At 39.8% G+C, this 17,234-nt stretch overlaps 1 protein-coding gene across 5 annotated transcripts in view; it reads right to left on the minus strand.

Annotated features, from left to right (window-relative positions):
* enox2 (ecto-NOX disulfide-thiol exchanger 2) overlaps positions 1 to 17,234 on the minus strand; it is a 173,512-nt gene that overhangs the window by 34,219 nt on the left and 122,059 nt on the right. For all 5 annotated transcript variants that reach the window (XM_034138189.1, XM_034138166.1, XM_034138171.1 and 2 more), the window contains one exon: positions 6,837 to 6,992. In XM_034138189.1, the coding sequence (XP_033994080.1) occupies positions 6,837 to 6,992 (156 nt within the window). The remainder of the gene's footprint in view (positions 1 to 6,836; positions 6,993 to 17,234) is intronic.

Raw genomic sequence — 17,234 nt, forward strand, 5'->3', positions numbered from 1 at the left:
AGAAATCACTTCTTCTACACAGATGAGTGTTGACTGATCTAATCTCCGATAGATCAGGCTTCTCATCCATGATGAATGTGATTAGCGGGGTCTATGTGGCGTGAACCGGCTAATCAGTGGAACGCTGAGGATGCTGGATTTCCGGATGTGTACTAGAAAGACCTCAAAATCACCGGTACTGACGCTCCCACCCGAGCAAATATCGATAATCTGGAAGAACTTGGTGGGATACCTGAGGTGTGTCATGGGGGCACAGCTGATAAGCAGTAAGTGGATTAATTGAGACATCTTGAGGTCTTATATGGATGTAATCAAATGGATTTCAAGACTGGGCATTAGTTGGTTGCAGTAATTAAGACTTTACATCAGCTTTTACTCACTATCACACAGTAGTATGGTCTAAAAGGGTCCGTACACTTGCATACAAATCAAAATAAAAGTCTGTTATTTTTGACTAACAGTTTTAAAGACGTTGATCCAGTCTGACAGTTCTCTTGCCTCAGTCAGAATTCCAGATCTGGCCTTTTGGATGCCTTTTTTTTACCCCCATTACTCACCACAACCAGATGTAAAAGCTCTTACTGCCCGCTGCCATCTCTAAATAAAAAGCATTCCTATTCAGGACTCCAATTTAAAAAATAACTCCAGCTGTCCAATATTTGGGAAGTGAAAGAAAAAGACATAATACAAACAGCTGAAATTAGGTTCTGCAGCAGCCTGGTGCCATTCATTCATATTTAACAAATAGACAAATATTCATGAGATATTGAGCAGTGAAAACAAGAATCCAGTCATAGTTTTATTCTGTTTAGAAATATTTATCAGCTCACAGTCCCCCCCGCTGATTCAGCCACTTTCATGCTGTACTCTGCTGCAAAGTAAACTTTTAGTCCCTGAGTCAGAGCCAGCACTGTCCCTCACTTTTAACTTTCTCTGCCTCCTCTTTTCTTTTAAATGTGCCTGGGAAAGCCAAATATTGACTGGAGTTGTGTTCCTTGAAGTCTTGAATTGGTGGATTAAACTAGTTTTGAGTTAGGATGGACAGAAAAAAAAGCAAAAGGTGCTGCAGAAAAAGCTTGCGAGTGCAAAGAACGCTTCATTGGCAGAGGCAACAAAGAGTTCCCAACTAAGTGACCTTTTCAGTGCATGAGTGTCTGGCGGAGACATGGGGCGCAAAGAGGACAGAACGGGCGCAGTGCAGCAGTAACCCAATGTGTTGTAAATGAAATAATAAATGTTTTGCAATACAAAGTTTGTTCTTTGTTTGTAGTTGCTTAGAACAGTTTGCAGGACAGAGATCATTCTGCTCTCCTGCTGTGATACTGAACCCCACTGTTTAGCACATTAGGACATGTTATGCAAATGCACTACGAACAAGATTTCAATGAACTATTCATGATTGAATCACAAGAAAAACAGGATATCTTACAATATATAAAAGCATTTGTTAGCAGACCTGAGTGATTGCCTGAGGTCTTCCTGCTTCTCATTTGCATAAAAACACAGGGTGAGGGTCGAGTGGGCTGATTTTGCAGGATCAACTAAGATATAACAAACACGCGGGCGCTGCTGTCAGGCAGAGCTTAAAGAGGGTTTTTTTGTTCAAATTCTGACTCGATATGTCTGTCGCTTTGAGTAACCTTGAGACGGACATTTCAAGGCCGATCATTTTAAAATGCACACAGAGAAAACGGAGTAGAGAAAAAGTGGCTGCAGGGTTCAGGGTCGAGAAAGTAAATAATACACCAGAGGCGACATCGGCTTAAAAAAATTAAGCATCATATTATTATAATTTTTCTTCCAAATTTGTATATATATTCAGGATTAAAATATTTAAAAAATAGGGCTGACCCAGGCTTCAACTGTTGCCACGGTAATCCAAATAAGTTTATTTTCGAATGCTTCATTGCACACAATCAAAATGAATCATTATTTAGTTATTTTCAAAGGGATAGCGATTTTAAACAATTAATATATTTTAATATTTCTCACTTAAGCTTTTAGAATTATATTTGGGACAGCCCTTACAAAAAAAAATATTGCAATAAAATACAAAACCACATCGGCAAAACTCTGCACACTGTACTTTTAATCTTAAAAAATGACTATTTTGGAACATAACGAAACATTGACTGACTGAAAAGCTGATTATTCTGACAAGTGACTGTGTATAAATACAGATTCTGCTGTAAAGCAAACAGGCCTGCCGTCAGCGTGGCCACCCACTGGTCTGCTACACTCACACAGGTCATCACCATCCATCACCTCCACCGGCTAAACACTTTTTTATAGGCGGAGGGGCTGCCACGCGAGGAGGCTCCAGTCCTCCAAGGGCTGTTATTCAGAAGATAAACTACATTAACAAACACTCCACTGTTTAGTCCATTCACGTCACACATGAACACAAGGCAAACAAAGATTTATCAGGGAAACAAACACCATTTCCAGCACGCCAGGACTTCCATATGTCAAGCTAACAGTCCATTTGTCAGTTTTTCATTTGGATCTTTGTTGACTGATCCATTTATATCTTTTCATAGTTACCCTTAGATGTCTATTTGAATGGGAAAACAACAGCAGATGAGCAGCCTTCTTCATTAAAGCTTAATGTATATGTGTGCATTTGCAACCCTGAGACACACTGGTACTCTCATCAAAGCTCAAAAGAATATGTTTCATCCTTCTTCAAAGATAATTATGAAATCTCTTTTTTAGACTGCCTTTAGACATCGGAATAAAGTAAGAGAGACAGAAAACACAGAGTTTGATGTTCAATTAGAGTATCAAAGTGAGTCCACGGGTCCAAATGTTGAGTGTAGTAAGTCTTTTAAAGCTGTATAAAGGTGCTATCTCCATCTTAAGTTCTGGATAGGTGAAGGTGAAAGAGGTTTAAGGTGCATGACTGAGGAAAAATGAGGGGAAAGAGCGGGATGATGACACACTTAGGGTTAAGATATACACACTGAGGGTAAAGATATACACACTGAGGGGGTAGAGGAAGAGGGAGAGAGCGGGGGGGGGGGGGCTACAGGGTTGTTGCCGCTCAGCTACAGGTCAGTGAGAGAGGAGGCTGCACGTTGTGTCAGGTTGAGTGCGTGCAGCTAGAGGGTAAGGACTACTTGTGAAAGACAACATATGCACCTTGTTGCCTAGACACGGGATGCAGCCAGCATCAAGGCTCGTTTCCCTTTGTTATGGCCATATATACCGAATAACACTCAAAACCATCTGCATCCATTTTACATCTCCCATTCAGAGCAATATTTTTCGATTATAAAACCAACCGGGCTGTTGTATTACTGACCCCACAGTATCATTCACAACTCCACAAAAAAACCCACATATAGAGTTAGCTCAAAGCAGAAGTCATCTGTTTATCATTTTCAAGAGCTTTTTTATCACAGACATGGCATAACGTATAAATTCTAGCTTCTCAAACTTGAATATGTTCTAGTTTTCTTAATCACTGTGGCATCACTGTTGGTACTTATTTTGGGGATATTCTTTGCTATTTTCGATGGCGACTTTTAATGAACAGTTTATAAAGACAATAAAGTTATTTGCAGCCCTTAAACAAATGGCAGAAAAACAATTTAATTCTTCATCTTATAACACTTTTGTCTTCAAAACTCACCTCGTTGCAACCAAAAGTACTTTTAAAAGCATGCAGTATTAAATAATGACACCTCTTTTCTCAAATCAATGTTCTTCTCTAATATCTCAAACAGCTCCATCGTCTCTGGGGCTACACAGTTTACTTGACACAGACGCTTACATTATCCCATAAATGAACACTTCATTCACAACTACATTTTTTATGTGAAATACTTTTTCTGCTCAGGAATCTGGTGTAACCAATAAACTCCAAAGCTTAAAGGGGACCTATCATGCAAAATGCACTTTTTGATGTCTTTTATACATAAATATGTGTCCCCGGTGTGTCAGGGAACTCACGCAGCGTCAGAAAATAAAACCCTCTCTTTTTTCCTCCGTTCCCAAATCTCTAAAAACGGGGGTACAACGGAGCTGATCCAGATTTGCGTACGATATGACGTAATATGGTCGGTGCATGTTTCCATTAGCATCGCTAACACTCAGAGCTAACCTGTACTGCACAGAGCATGTGTGTAAAGAAGCAGGAAATAAAAAGGAATTCACCTTGTTGTATAACCGGCAAGAGAGAAAGCCTTTGAGCTCCATACTGTTTCAGACATAATCCTTGATAATCCATGATATGGCGTTTCATCACGGCAGAATCTGCCGGTAGAATCTCCCGCATGAGCTCAGCCCCCTCCTTTTATTTTTAATCAATCTTTTTTTTTTTTTAAAGCTTTATACCCCAAATCAGCACTTTTGAAACAGGAAGTGAAATAGAGGGATGTGAGGCATGGCTAGAATGGGTGATCTGTTTGGTATTTTGAGCAAAACACTTCATAGACATGTTTTTTATATATTTTATATATCTGAGACCTATGCTATTGCCTATAAATAGCATGATAGGTGACCTTTAATGTCAGCCATTAAAACATCAACTTTGGAAGGAACCATGTGCCTCTTTGTCCTATCCTTCTATAAGTCGTCCACAGCTCTCTGCATGTACAGGTTGTTTTGACTGCAGAGGTTCACAGACATCCTTCTCTCCAGCCATGTCCTCCAGCTCCCTGAGGACATCCTGAGATATTTTCAGTCTAGGTAGGATATATATATCTTTACAGCATTTTCTGGGTTTGACCCAGTGTCTCCTTAGAGCCCGACGTGCCTGGAATATCTCCTCGTCGAGGCGCCCGGGATCCTGGGGGGATGCTCCCTGCTCCTTAAACGCAAAGAAGCAGCAGTAATACAGGAAGTTGCTTCTGGAAGTCCAAGCTCCTGATCCTGTCCCAGAGGATGAACCCAGACACCAGGAATGGAAAACAATCACAGCTGGTTGCAACCTCAATCTCTGTCTTTTGGGAAGGACTATTTGCCTTCAGGCTCAGTTCCCTCTTCTGCACAAATTCACCTGTTTGGATCCCGTGCCTGCTCTAGACTTTGCATGTAGAGAAGCAAATAATCCCGACTGCTTCACATGTGGCTTAAAACCAACACAACATAACTACATTGCTGCCTGGCATGAAGCAGAGATGCAATCCTGAATGAATTGTAAACCAATGCATAAAACGAACCAGTCTGTTTGTCTTTGAATTGCTTCTAGTCCGGACCCTTGCCTTGAAATTTGCTACAAGGAGCTGCTGACTACCCACAGACTGAGGTGGATGTTCTTTGAGGGCACAACCTTTTCCCATTGGCTTAGTGTACAATGTGGAGCTGAATCTTACACAGTTATTTTACTTTCATGAGAAGGATCAAGCCTTGGCATTTTTCCTCAGATGTCTGCCTAATAAAAAACTTGGCTTAGAGATTAACTTTTTTGTGTCACTGAAATAGGTGACAGTAAAGAAGATCTTAAGAAGAGATCAGATCAAAAAGTGAGTGAAGAGTAACTGGGACAGAGGAAAAGTGGTAGAGAAGGTTGAAAGTTCAGTTTGAAGATGAGAAATGCCAACAAGTAAGTGTGTCCATGCATCAGTATTGAGCCTTGATATTCATTTTGTAATTATTTGTATATAGGCCACTCAACACAGATGTATTTGTGTCATAGAGTGATCTTGACAGGCTCTCATGTTGTTGATCTGATTCCTCACACAGCCTCAGGGTTTTATTGTCACAAAGTACGTTGCTCATTTACCTAAACAAACGCCAATCTCAATAGACATTCCTAACTTCTAATCAGCTTCATCTTCTCCACCAGATTGTGACAGTAACAGTATTTAATGAGCCACAATGCACACAGCAGACAAGCAAGCACATCTGAAGGAAAACTGTTTCATACGTGTGTGGTGGGATCAATCAAAAACAAACCCCCCACTATTTATTTTCTAACACTGGATAATTGGAAGGTGCAGATGAGACAAATTTAAACAACAGCTTGAGCAAGGCGCTGAATGCTATTTGTGTGGATGTAAATGCAATTCATGTTGTTTAGGTTAGTCGCTGGGCAAAAAGATGAGAGAAACAAATAAAGGGGAAAAACACGATGACTGATGTTTCCTATATTGAAACACCAAGACAGAACACATTTTCAATAACATTTTTGGTTTTGATATATGCTACAAAAGCGTAATCTCAAGTCTTCGCTGAGATCTGAACAAATATATTACATTCTGACATCTGCCACAACCACACTCATTTGTCAATTCACCTTTCTTTTTTTGCATGCAGGGAAAATTGAGCAGATCTTTTGGCAAAAGATGTCAAATGTTTAGAGCTGTTTCAAGCTGAAATGTATCTGGTAACAGTCGGTTTGGATGTCGTCTACAATATCACAGATAGTATCATTGGGTTATAAAATGTTGGACAAACAACCAATTTCTAAATGCTGTCCTCGGCTCTGGTAACTTTTAATTGTGTTTTTTTCACCAGTTTCTGATGTTTACAGGAACCACTTATTAATTGCTTTATGAAACAGTAATTGTCAGGTGAATTGATAATGACAATAATCGTTTGCTGTACCTCCAATAATATAATGTGACCTTAGATAAATCACAACCACAGTACAGTCAAGCTAAATCAACAAAAAAACTCTTCAAAACTACTAAGCACTTATGTATGCTTAGGGAAGACAATGATATAGTGAAAGCCTTCTAAGGTACATTGGACCCTGTCATGGTATTTCCCATGTGTAGAAGCCGTCTCCAAGGTCCCAATAATGTCATAATACAACATGTATAGGGCTTTGTGATGTGACTCCTGTGCATGCAGACACTGTAGTGTACGATTAACTTGATTTGACTTACTGGGGTTGGGGGGGAAGAGGGTGCAGGTCGTGCAGTGGATGATCTCCTTGACAACTGGCAGATCCTGGGAGAGGGGATTGAACACCATGCCGAGGCCGGGCATCATGGGATTCATGGGGGTGATTCCACCCATCATGCCAAGGCTGGGATCGAAATCTGGAAGCAGGAGAAGACAAATAAATTAGATCACAAAGCTGTTCCTTTCTGGGAAAGAAGGGAACACCTACACGGTAAGATTTAAATACAGACTTGTTTTCAACAGCTCACCTTTGGTCGGGTATCGCATAATCCTGAACAAAATCTTTTAAATTGTGCACTTATTTCACGCCAGCCTACTCATTATGGAATACACAGCCATTCAGAGATCAATCATCTCATAAAAACATGAATAGTTGAAGAAGTTTCTCACCCTCTCTGTCACTAATGCTGTTTGACTGATGACCTTTTAGATATATACACAGTTGGATGTAAAACCTGCGTCACAGAGAGGCTTATATTTACAATATTGATTTACATTGCCCATGGGAAAACACACACACACACACACACACACACACACACACACACACACACACACACACACACACACACACACACACACACACACACACACACACACACACACACACACACACACACACACACACACACACACACACACACACACACACACACACACACACACACACACACACACACACACACACACACACACACACACACACACACACACACACACACACACACACACACACACACACACACACACACACACACACACACACACACACACACACACACACACAGAGATCCATTTCTACCAAATATGCTTTTATGTGAGCACGCCTCCCAGTATGGAGCTTTTTGAAATGGAAATGATGCTGCCTTCCAGCATGTGCCTGTGTGCACACTGTCACCTGCAGAGGATTTGTAGTTGACAATTATGCCGCAGGGTGTGTAATGTTTATGCACCTGTGTGTGTGCATGCATGAGCACGGCTCGCTAAAACCAATCCTTCACTAGAGATTATACACACGCTGTAATATACTAGACGTGTAGTAGCATTAATATATGAACCACAAGGAAAAACATTACAGAAGGCGTTATAAGACGCAGTTGATGAAATACAAATTATGAAACTATTAAATAAAGAAGCAAGTTGAATCTGGGAGTAATCACAGCCATTTATTCTACCTTAATAAATAATATATTAAAATTAGATTAACAACAACTAACTACTAACCCTCCTCATGTTTTGAAATATGGCGTTCAAACATTAGATATAACTTTCACTATACTTTAGTCCAGTCCAAAATCACCCTTACCTGTACGAACATATTAATAAACATATAGTCAGAAAGTGAACCAAAACTGACCAAATTTTAGTTTCTCAAAATGTAAAAAGACCTTGCTTAGAACTTACATTTCTGCTCCAAATAGTAAATATCCTGTTTATTGAGATGTTCGTTTTTGACAGAGAATTACAACAACGCACATTATACGGGTTCCAATGCAATATGGCCTTTTTTTGGTGTTAAATAGCAATACATTCACTGAAAGAGAAATAAAGCGGACAAGCGAAAATAGACACTACATTTCCTTACAGGCAATTTCCTCTAAAGAGAGAGAATTGTGAATTAAATTACATTCATTGAACTAGAATAGGGTTGGAAATATGCACATAACAGAGGACTCAAGAGTATGTCCCTGGAGCCAGAGAGAGTGCACTGAAGACGTTTGACTGATAAAAATGGGGGATGGATGAAAAAAAGGGGAAGAGACTCCATAGGAGAATTCTCTTTATAAGTGAAATAAAGAGCTTCATTAAAGGGGGAATAGATGGAGGCTATGTGTCTATTGATGACCTCAGCATTAGTCTCTAACCAGGTGTCTGAGTGAGAGGAAACAGGTGATAAGAAGGACCCTATTTGCCAGTCGATTGATGGCTTATTCTGCACGTTAAGGTGAACGAAAGTTAGATGGATAGCAGGAAGGAAGATAAGAAAAGGGTGGATGGAAGACGTGAGGACGGCTCAATAACCAGCCTGAATGCCAAACACTTAACATAGAAAAGGGCTGAGGAAACAAAACAGAGGATACATCAAGAATGCAGCGTTGTGGGAAGAACAAAACAATGTAAAAATATCTATGGATTTGTATTTCTGGGAAATCATACTCCATTTTCTCCTGAGCCAACGCTCTACTGTTCCCGTGGTAGAATTAGGAAACATGCTTATGAGTTCATCTGTCAGAGATGGATGCAAAGCAAACTAGATTTCAGCTCACATGGAGGAAATTATCTGGTTTCATCAGGGCATGGGTGGTGCAATTTCACCGCATTGCTTCTCGTGTTCCCTTGTGTGTGTGTGTCTATCTATTTATCCTCGTCTATTAAGAGCCGGAGACCTGAAGCAAGCATGTAGCACAGAGCTGCATGTAATAAAGGAGATTATTGACTTCTTCCTAAGGATTTCCAGCTCTCTCATCTCCACTTTCAACAATGTAGCTTGAGGACATGTTTCATCTCCAACATACCATTATTTCCTCCTCCCCCCCCGCTCTGCTACTCATTACAATGTTTGCTGTAAGTAGACACAGATGAACATGCACTAGTACACTTCCTCCAATGTAAGTATTTATGCCATTTTCTTAAGGATTTCCTGTTATGTTCCAAATATACAATTTGTTATAGTATAGTTTACATTTGTTTAAGCATAATAGTCGGTTCAGTATAGGCGACATGACAGAAATAAATACTTCCCCTTCATTTTCTGTAACAGCTGCCACCCGTGACACCAACCGATTAAGTTTTAGGAGCACCACGGGCAGGCGCTCCACTTAAATCAATGAGGTATGATGTTTCCATTTTCATCATTTGTTTAGGCTGCAGTCAGAACCTTTTCTCATATGCCAACCAGTAGTAAAAGTAAGAGTAATGACAGCAGGAGTTTATGTTGCCATCCTTTAGGCAATTATTTTACAATGGTGCATTTTACAATTGCGCAGGGGGATGGATATTGGAATAATGTTAGCTTTAAGTAATAATTTTTTTATTTTCAGGCAATTGACCATCGAATAAGTGAGTCTAATTGTGCATCGTCTGTAGAAACAGTCACATGTTTAGAAGTTCATAGTTCAAATAGTAAGCTCAGATAGAAAACAGGTTGATTTACCTTTTATGAGTTTATTTTGCTTCTGAACCCAAGAAAGAAAATTGTTAGAATTACTATATTGCTTTTTCACTGCATCTCAGTTCAATAAGGTGCATTCGATGTAATGGAAATGTCCTGGGTTTGAAGTTGACCTGGGTCATTTGTTGCCTGCAACCATCTACTTTTGCTCCCGGTGGTGTAGCAATCATAGCGAAAACATTGAAGAAAGAATCTTTAATCTCACAAATCCAGCAGTTGCATTAAAGGGGATCAATAAGATTTTGAAATCAATCCTGAATTACATTTGTAGTCCAATCATATGAAGGTGGGTGTGGATGAGGTTAATAAGCAGAGGCTACCACGGAGCACTGGGCTACACTTTCATAAATATTAAAAAGACAAGCAGTCAGGCGGCTTCATTCACCATCCACTAATCTGTAATGCTACAGGGACGAGTGGGTGAGCGGGTCATCGGGGCGCCTCCCTCACAGATGTTTGATCTAATACTAGAACAAATCCAAAGGCTTTAAAGTGTTCGAGCCACACAAACCCACCATCCCTCCTGTAAGGTTTAACATCAAATACAGCTGTAGTTAAAAACAGTATCCCTAACTACACCTTATAGTTCACAACTTCACTCACATTTTGTATAGTCTGATTTTATTAGGGCAGATATTCTCTCCAATATGTTGTCTGTACATGACTGTAAACTATTTAAATGTCTGACTTCTGGTCATCAATTGAAATGAGACACAGAAATCTTACAGTAAACTAAGTAAATGCCAATCTAATCTGAACTATTAAACCTGAAGAGAAACACTAGCTTTGTTATCCAAGTAATATGCAATATTACATTAACAAAGAATGGATTTCCGGACAAAAATATTGTATGGGTATGTGGACCCCTAGGGGTACGTCGGGGTACTGCAGGGGGTACGTGAGATTAAAAAAAAAGTAAAAAAAAAGTAGTAGTAATTAAAAAAATACCATGCATGATTACAAAAATAATCATAGTACAATAAGTTAAATAGAAAACACCATTTTATATAAAATATTCCTAGAACCACCAAGGGTTCAAGATCCGTTCTTGTGCTTTTCTGGTGCTTAACTGGTTCTTCTCTGTTTTTACAAGTGTGTGGTCACGTTCTAGTCACTTTGCTCAGCGCTACTGCTTGTTACAACTTGTATTTGCCGTACTCGCCAATAACTGTTATTGCTCCGACGTAAGCGTGAAGTATTGGTTCTTGCCGTGCGGCCGAGTGGGGCCAGCTAAGAACCGGTTTTCGGTGCTTAGAGCCGGCTCCGCTGCGGTGGAAACAGGAAGAACCAGAGCTAAATCAGGCTATAGCCCGGAACCACGCTGAGCGGGAAGCCAGTTGCAATATTAGATTATAACAAATAGACATTGAAATGGAATCGCTAATTTAATGCTGTTTTCATATATGCATGGGGTTTCGGATAGTATAGTTGCACATCAGGCACCACAGTGGATTTTATCATAATATTTGTGTATTGTATTTTATAGTTTTTGCACAATATATCATTTTGTCAACATATATTACTAAAAGATCTGTTTTAAAATATTTTTGTTATGTTCTTTTTTTTCATGCATAAAGATGAAAATATCCTTAGTTTGTTGTAATGTATGCATTAAGGAGTTAATAAATCACACACTGATGGAACATCACTATATTGCAATTATTTATTTCGGCGTTTTCTATCATTATTACATAATTATTTCTAACATGTTCAGGGTCGGTCAGGGGGTACTTGGCTGAGAAAATGTTTCAAAGGGGGTACATTACTGAAAAAGGTTTGAGAAGCACTGACCTAGAGCGTGTGAAAGAAATAAGTACACTGTGTGTCTTAGCCAAGGGAACTGTTGGTTCAAGCATAAACAATAGTGGGAGAAAAAATAGATCTTTAGAATGATCTCATTTAGTTTGAACAGATGTAGAGACACTGAATACCTAATGAATGAGTGCCAATGTGGTATATGGTACATGAAGAGTGGAATGAAATGTCAGAGTGAATTTAAACACTGAAGGCAGATAGCACATGCTTTATAATGAAAACATAATTAAACACACAATAGTTTTACGAGACGATCGATTATATTGAATTTATTCAATGAGCAAACTTGATGAATACCAGCTGGGGATGGATCAGATAACGAGAGATGGTTCATGATCCAGAGCTTCTACAGATGTACAAATGGGCGTTTATGACTCAAGCAGTCAAGCTAGGGATTCACAAATTCAATTTGGGCCAAAAAATAAGATCAAAAGAAGCATTTCCTGCCATTTTACAAAATAAAAAATCAATTTTAAAAAGGCACTTTTTCATTTTGATTCTTGCATTTGTCAGCAACAATTAAAAAAAAAAGTGATACATTTAGATTTTTTATATTAAATTACTCTCGTTGATAGTATCAGTCTTCTTAGGTGATACTCAGTAAAACATAATAATAAAAACAGTTTAACAGAGGTACAGCATGTCCTACAAGACGTTATGCTGTGCACTCAATAAGAGAGGGAGGAAGGGCAGGTCTCTTTGATTCTGTAGAAACTTCACTGGGATATTATCTCAATCTTTATTTATTTAGTAGAGTGCACAAGAGTCTTTTTGAAGAAAACAACAAAAGAAACCTGGGGCTGGGTCCACCCACACACACACGATCCTCCTCATCACGCTTGTCTAGGAGCTTCAGTCTCTATTTTCAAAACGGAAATCCACAAACATCTCCGTGCCAACACCTTTTCCTTGTACAGTAACACGCTCGAGCGCACATGCACACAAAGTCGGCTTCTAATACTATTCCACAAATTCTCCTCTAACTTTCTACCTGATGTTAAACAATCCATTTCCTGGAGGTTTGTTCAAAGTAATTACATTTTGAGGCTGCCCATCAATCTAGCGTGCAGGGAGAGAACTGACATTTGATTGTGTGAAGCTCCGGGCTATTAATGTCATCCTACTTTTTTTTCTCACCGTCTCTCCCCCCCCTGATTTCCAGGGTAAACGTCCCTTCTAGCAGTCAGCGGTGGGTGGGGGTTGGGCGGGGTTTGAAGGGGACATGAACGATGCTGTGAGGCATGCTGGATAATATTCTCTAATGAGACGAGGATGCCACGCCACCTGGAACCCTACCAGTGGCTGAAATCTGCCGCTCTCAAATATCTGCCAAAAGTCACCCTCTTTGCATTTTTATATGAACATCTCCGACTTAATTTCTCCTACAGGAACATAAAAAACCCTCCGTGTTTAAAAAACATATTCCATCTTATTTAAAGGGGACCTATCATGCAAAATGCACTTTTGTACGTCTTTTATACATGAATATGTGTCCCCGGTGTTCCAGGGAACTCAGAAAACACAACCATCTCTATTTTCCTCCTTACCCAAATCTCTAAAAAAGGGGCTGCAACGGATCTGATAAAAACTGATCCAGATTTGAACACTGTCCTGAGGTTCTTTTGAAAAGAAAAAAGTATAAATATGCCTTATATAGGTATGGTCCTACACTATATTATTCAAATATAGCATGATAGGTCCACTTTAATGATATCTAAATAAGAATCTGCTTCCTTGTGTTGCCTTCCAAAATCAGTCTTCATTACCGGACACCTCCAAACTCAAACTCCCATAACACATTTAGTCTTTCAGGACATCTAGCCACTTATCTAATATAGCTGCCATGGATAGGAAGAACTGTCAGAAAGTCCCATTTCTGTAGCCCTATTACTCCTGCTGTATTTCTTTTCCCTAGACATACTATATATCCACTCTGTCCTCCTACACACAGCCAAAAACCTCTGGCATCGTACCAGTGCTGCTTCTGAGCTGTCAGCAGAAAGGGACACGGCTTTCAGTGTCCAAGGATCGGAAAACGCTTACGGCATGGGAATGACTGTCAGCCAAAGTATTTCCTAATGTTAATCCAGGTGAGCTAATGTGTGAAAATGAGAGGACCCTGATTCATATCCTGTGCCCTCTAGATTCACATGAGGAGCACGGTCTAGATGAATGGCTATGAGGCATGACACGTTTTCTAGTTTTCATATATTCCACTGTGGTTTTGTGTCTGTGTGTGTATTTGTGTACAGTGGTGGAAAGGTATGTGGCAACCATGGGGAGAGAGATGAGGACGAGTGGGAAGCTGCAGACAAAGGAGTGGTTGTTTATTCAGGGAACTGTTGTCGGTCCCTGGAGCCTGCTTATCTATTCTCCAGGGTGTGTGTGTTTGTGTGTGTGTGTGTGTGTGTATTCATGCATAAGAAGTGCATCTAAATTCATTCTGATAACCTTGCAAATAAATGTGTGCTAAATGCTGAATGTTTTCTTTATGGTGGTGGTGGTGGTGGTGTGTGTGTGGCCCTCACTATATTTTGTGTGGGTTCCTCACATTTTTCTTTTGTTCAATGAGCGGTTTTGACTCATGAGAGAAAAGTAAAATAGCCATCAAAACTCATCATTCCTCTGAATTTAAACATCTATTATTATTAGAGAAGCATAGCACACATGCATAAGATATTGTGCGGGGACTGGGCTGCTGTGGATTGGTCAGACAAAATACACTTCACTCCCAAGGTCAGATAAACACTAAAATGAGAAAAGTCTAGTAACTGGAAAAAAGCATTACTGCTGATTTTCTCTAACCCCGAGTGAAAAGTGGTTTGGCGCCTAAGGCTTCTTTTGTTGTGTGGAGAAATTCAGGAGATTTCAATGGTCTCACTATGTCTTAAGTGAAAAAACATATACAACAATGTTGTTCTTTTTCTGTGAAATACTGGATGTGTTCACCAAATCGGGACTGAATGAAAGAATCTGAAATCTCTTTAAGAGCACTTCTCTAAACACTGATCTAAGACAGTGGGTGTTTCTCAATGTCGAGGACGCTTCCTTGGTAGGACATCTTCAGAATCAGAATCAGAATCAGAAACAGGTTTATTGCCAGGTAGGTTCGCACATACTAGGAATTTGACTTGATGTCATGGTGCATACATAAAATATAAAAAACAAGAAATCTAATATAAAACACAAAATCTTTTACACCGTAATAAAATAAAATACAGTTAAATAGCAATAACAATTAAATAAAGCAGTAATTTACATGGAAATAGAATGCTATGAATTAATTTTAGAATATAAACTATGCCGAGTCAGGTCCTTCAGAAGCGAGGCAAGAATCCTTCCTAGCATCGGAAAACGAAGAATGGTGGAACAGGCTAACAGGTGTGCGTCATATGCGAGGCCCCGCTTTAAATGGAGCGCGATTTCCGCCAAAGATTTTGGAAATTGGTCTGTGCGCAAAGCATTGTGGGGATTTTAAGACCGCGGAGGATACACATGTGCAGCCTCGAAATTTCCCGCAACGAAGGACGCCGGCCTCGGTAGAATTCCAAGGATCCTGGACATTGGAACAGTCCTTCGGCGGGACTCGATAACGTAGCATCCTTGAAATAGTGGCTCTGGAGGAGCCTTCCTCGACATTGAGAAATACCCACTGGTTCATTCTCCAAAGCCAAACAACTCTAGGACCACTGGAGTCCTTGGATCATACCAAATGTGTGGAGAATAATATAAGAACAGTTATTCAACACATACTGTCATGTATTTTATAATAAAAAAACATCTTGGGAGGTCTGTATTTTGAGAGGAATAGAAAAAGCAGGAACTCTATAGCTTTACATCTGGTTCTGCTTACAGGCAGGAGGTGCTACAGAGAGCGCTGATGAAGGTTGGGCGAACACTCCTGGAAAAGGATATAGTCTCACGGTCTGTCATCTGTCGAATATGTAAAAACCAGATGTTGATTCTTGCCGTTACTGTTCACATTTCTGCTCTGTTCTCACAGTTCACTATATACAGTATATGGGATTGTACTCCCCAGCTTTAGGGCTTGCTAAGAGTAAGACATGACTAACGCATGCAATATTCATGATATAAAATACATTTTAGAGCATCCAGAGATTTATTTTGTCCTCAACTTTGGCTTAGCAATAACCCAGGGGAATGAATGTAATAAGGGATGTACCTATTGGTGACATTCACTCAAAAGTAACTGTATCTACAATTAACAAACAAAATAATACTAACTGTACATCTCAAGCCTTGATCATACACTAAAACTTAAAATCTCAGACCACAATGAAAACCTCACAGTGACTTCTCAAGTTTTCCAATGCCACAGGAACTCTCTGGTCTGACTGAACTCTTGTATGAAAAGATAAACAAAGGTCACCTTACTGTTTAGATCTTGGGGAAACTTAAACAACTTTATTCTATGCTCTGTGTTTGCAACGCAGTCTACAGAAAAGCACCAATCACCACAATTGAAACTGATGATGCATGTTATGATCCTAATAAAAAACAGAATAAGCTAAAAAAGGGCAGAACCTCAACATAATGCAAAACACTGCTCCTCCAGAGATATGCCAGACCCTACTCCGCCCTAAACAGATTCCTTACATTCAGCGGTTTCCTGAAGTCTGGCACAATTTGTTACGCGTTTGTTCCAAGATCGGGATTTCTAAAAACTTTTCTTTTCTTGTTATTGACATTTTCCCACCTTTGGCTTCGTTTGCTTTCTGAAGATGGGTGGGTGCTTGGATTTTCTCTGGTTTTCCCCTTCATGTCATGAGGTTTCTTGGAGGGGACAGCTTGGGCTGGGTCAGAATCACAAAGACTAATTTGCCTTGGAGGCCTTGATAATCTCTCTTAAAAGGCAACACCCTTTCTCCTCATATTGTTGAGGGAAACAGACTTCAAGCAGAAAAACAATAGGGGGAAAACCCTGGCATAAGGAATACCTCTTCCAGGACAGAAATGCAGATGTGCCGAGACAACAGAAGTACGTAGCTTTGGTATAAAGAGACAGAATGACAATATAGACCAAATGAAGTACAAAGACAATCAAAGATTATGAATCAAAGAGGATGTCAAACTCCTCTGTTCTTTGTGCACCAACTAGTATATAGTACAAACAAACTTGAATCATGGCCTGAGTTCAAACTCCCCTTCTATCTAAACACTTCCCTAACACAAACATGTAACAATAACTTTCTAACATACACAACCAGGTCCCGGTCCATCTATAGAAATAAAACTGTCATCAATGGAGACGTGCAGCGGGCTCTGTAAAGCTGCAGATTGTTCGAGGCTCTGCCCACAGTGGTCTGTTTATCCAGCTGTCTATTTGAATAAATCCACTTGGCTGGAGGCAAGGAAAGACTTGGTGGTGAAA

The sequence above is a fragment of the Trematomus bernacchii genome, unplaced genomic scaffold (genome assembly GCF_902827165.1).
Source record: "Trematomus bernacchii unplaced genomic scaffold, fTreBer1.1, whole genome shotgun sequence".
NCBI classification, from domain to species: domain Eukaryota; kingdom Metazoa; phylum Chordata; class Actinopteri; order Perciformes; family Nototheniidae; genus Trematomus; species Trematomus bernacchii.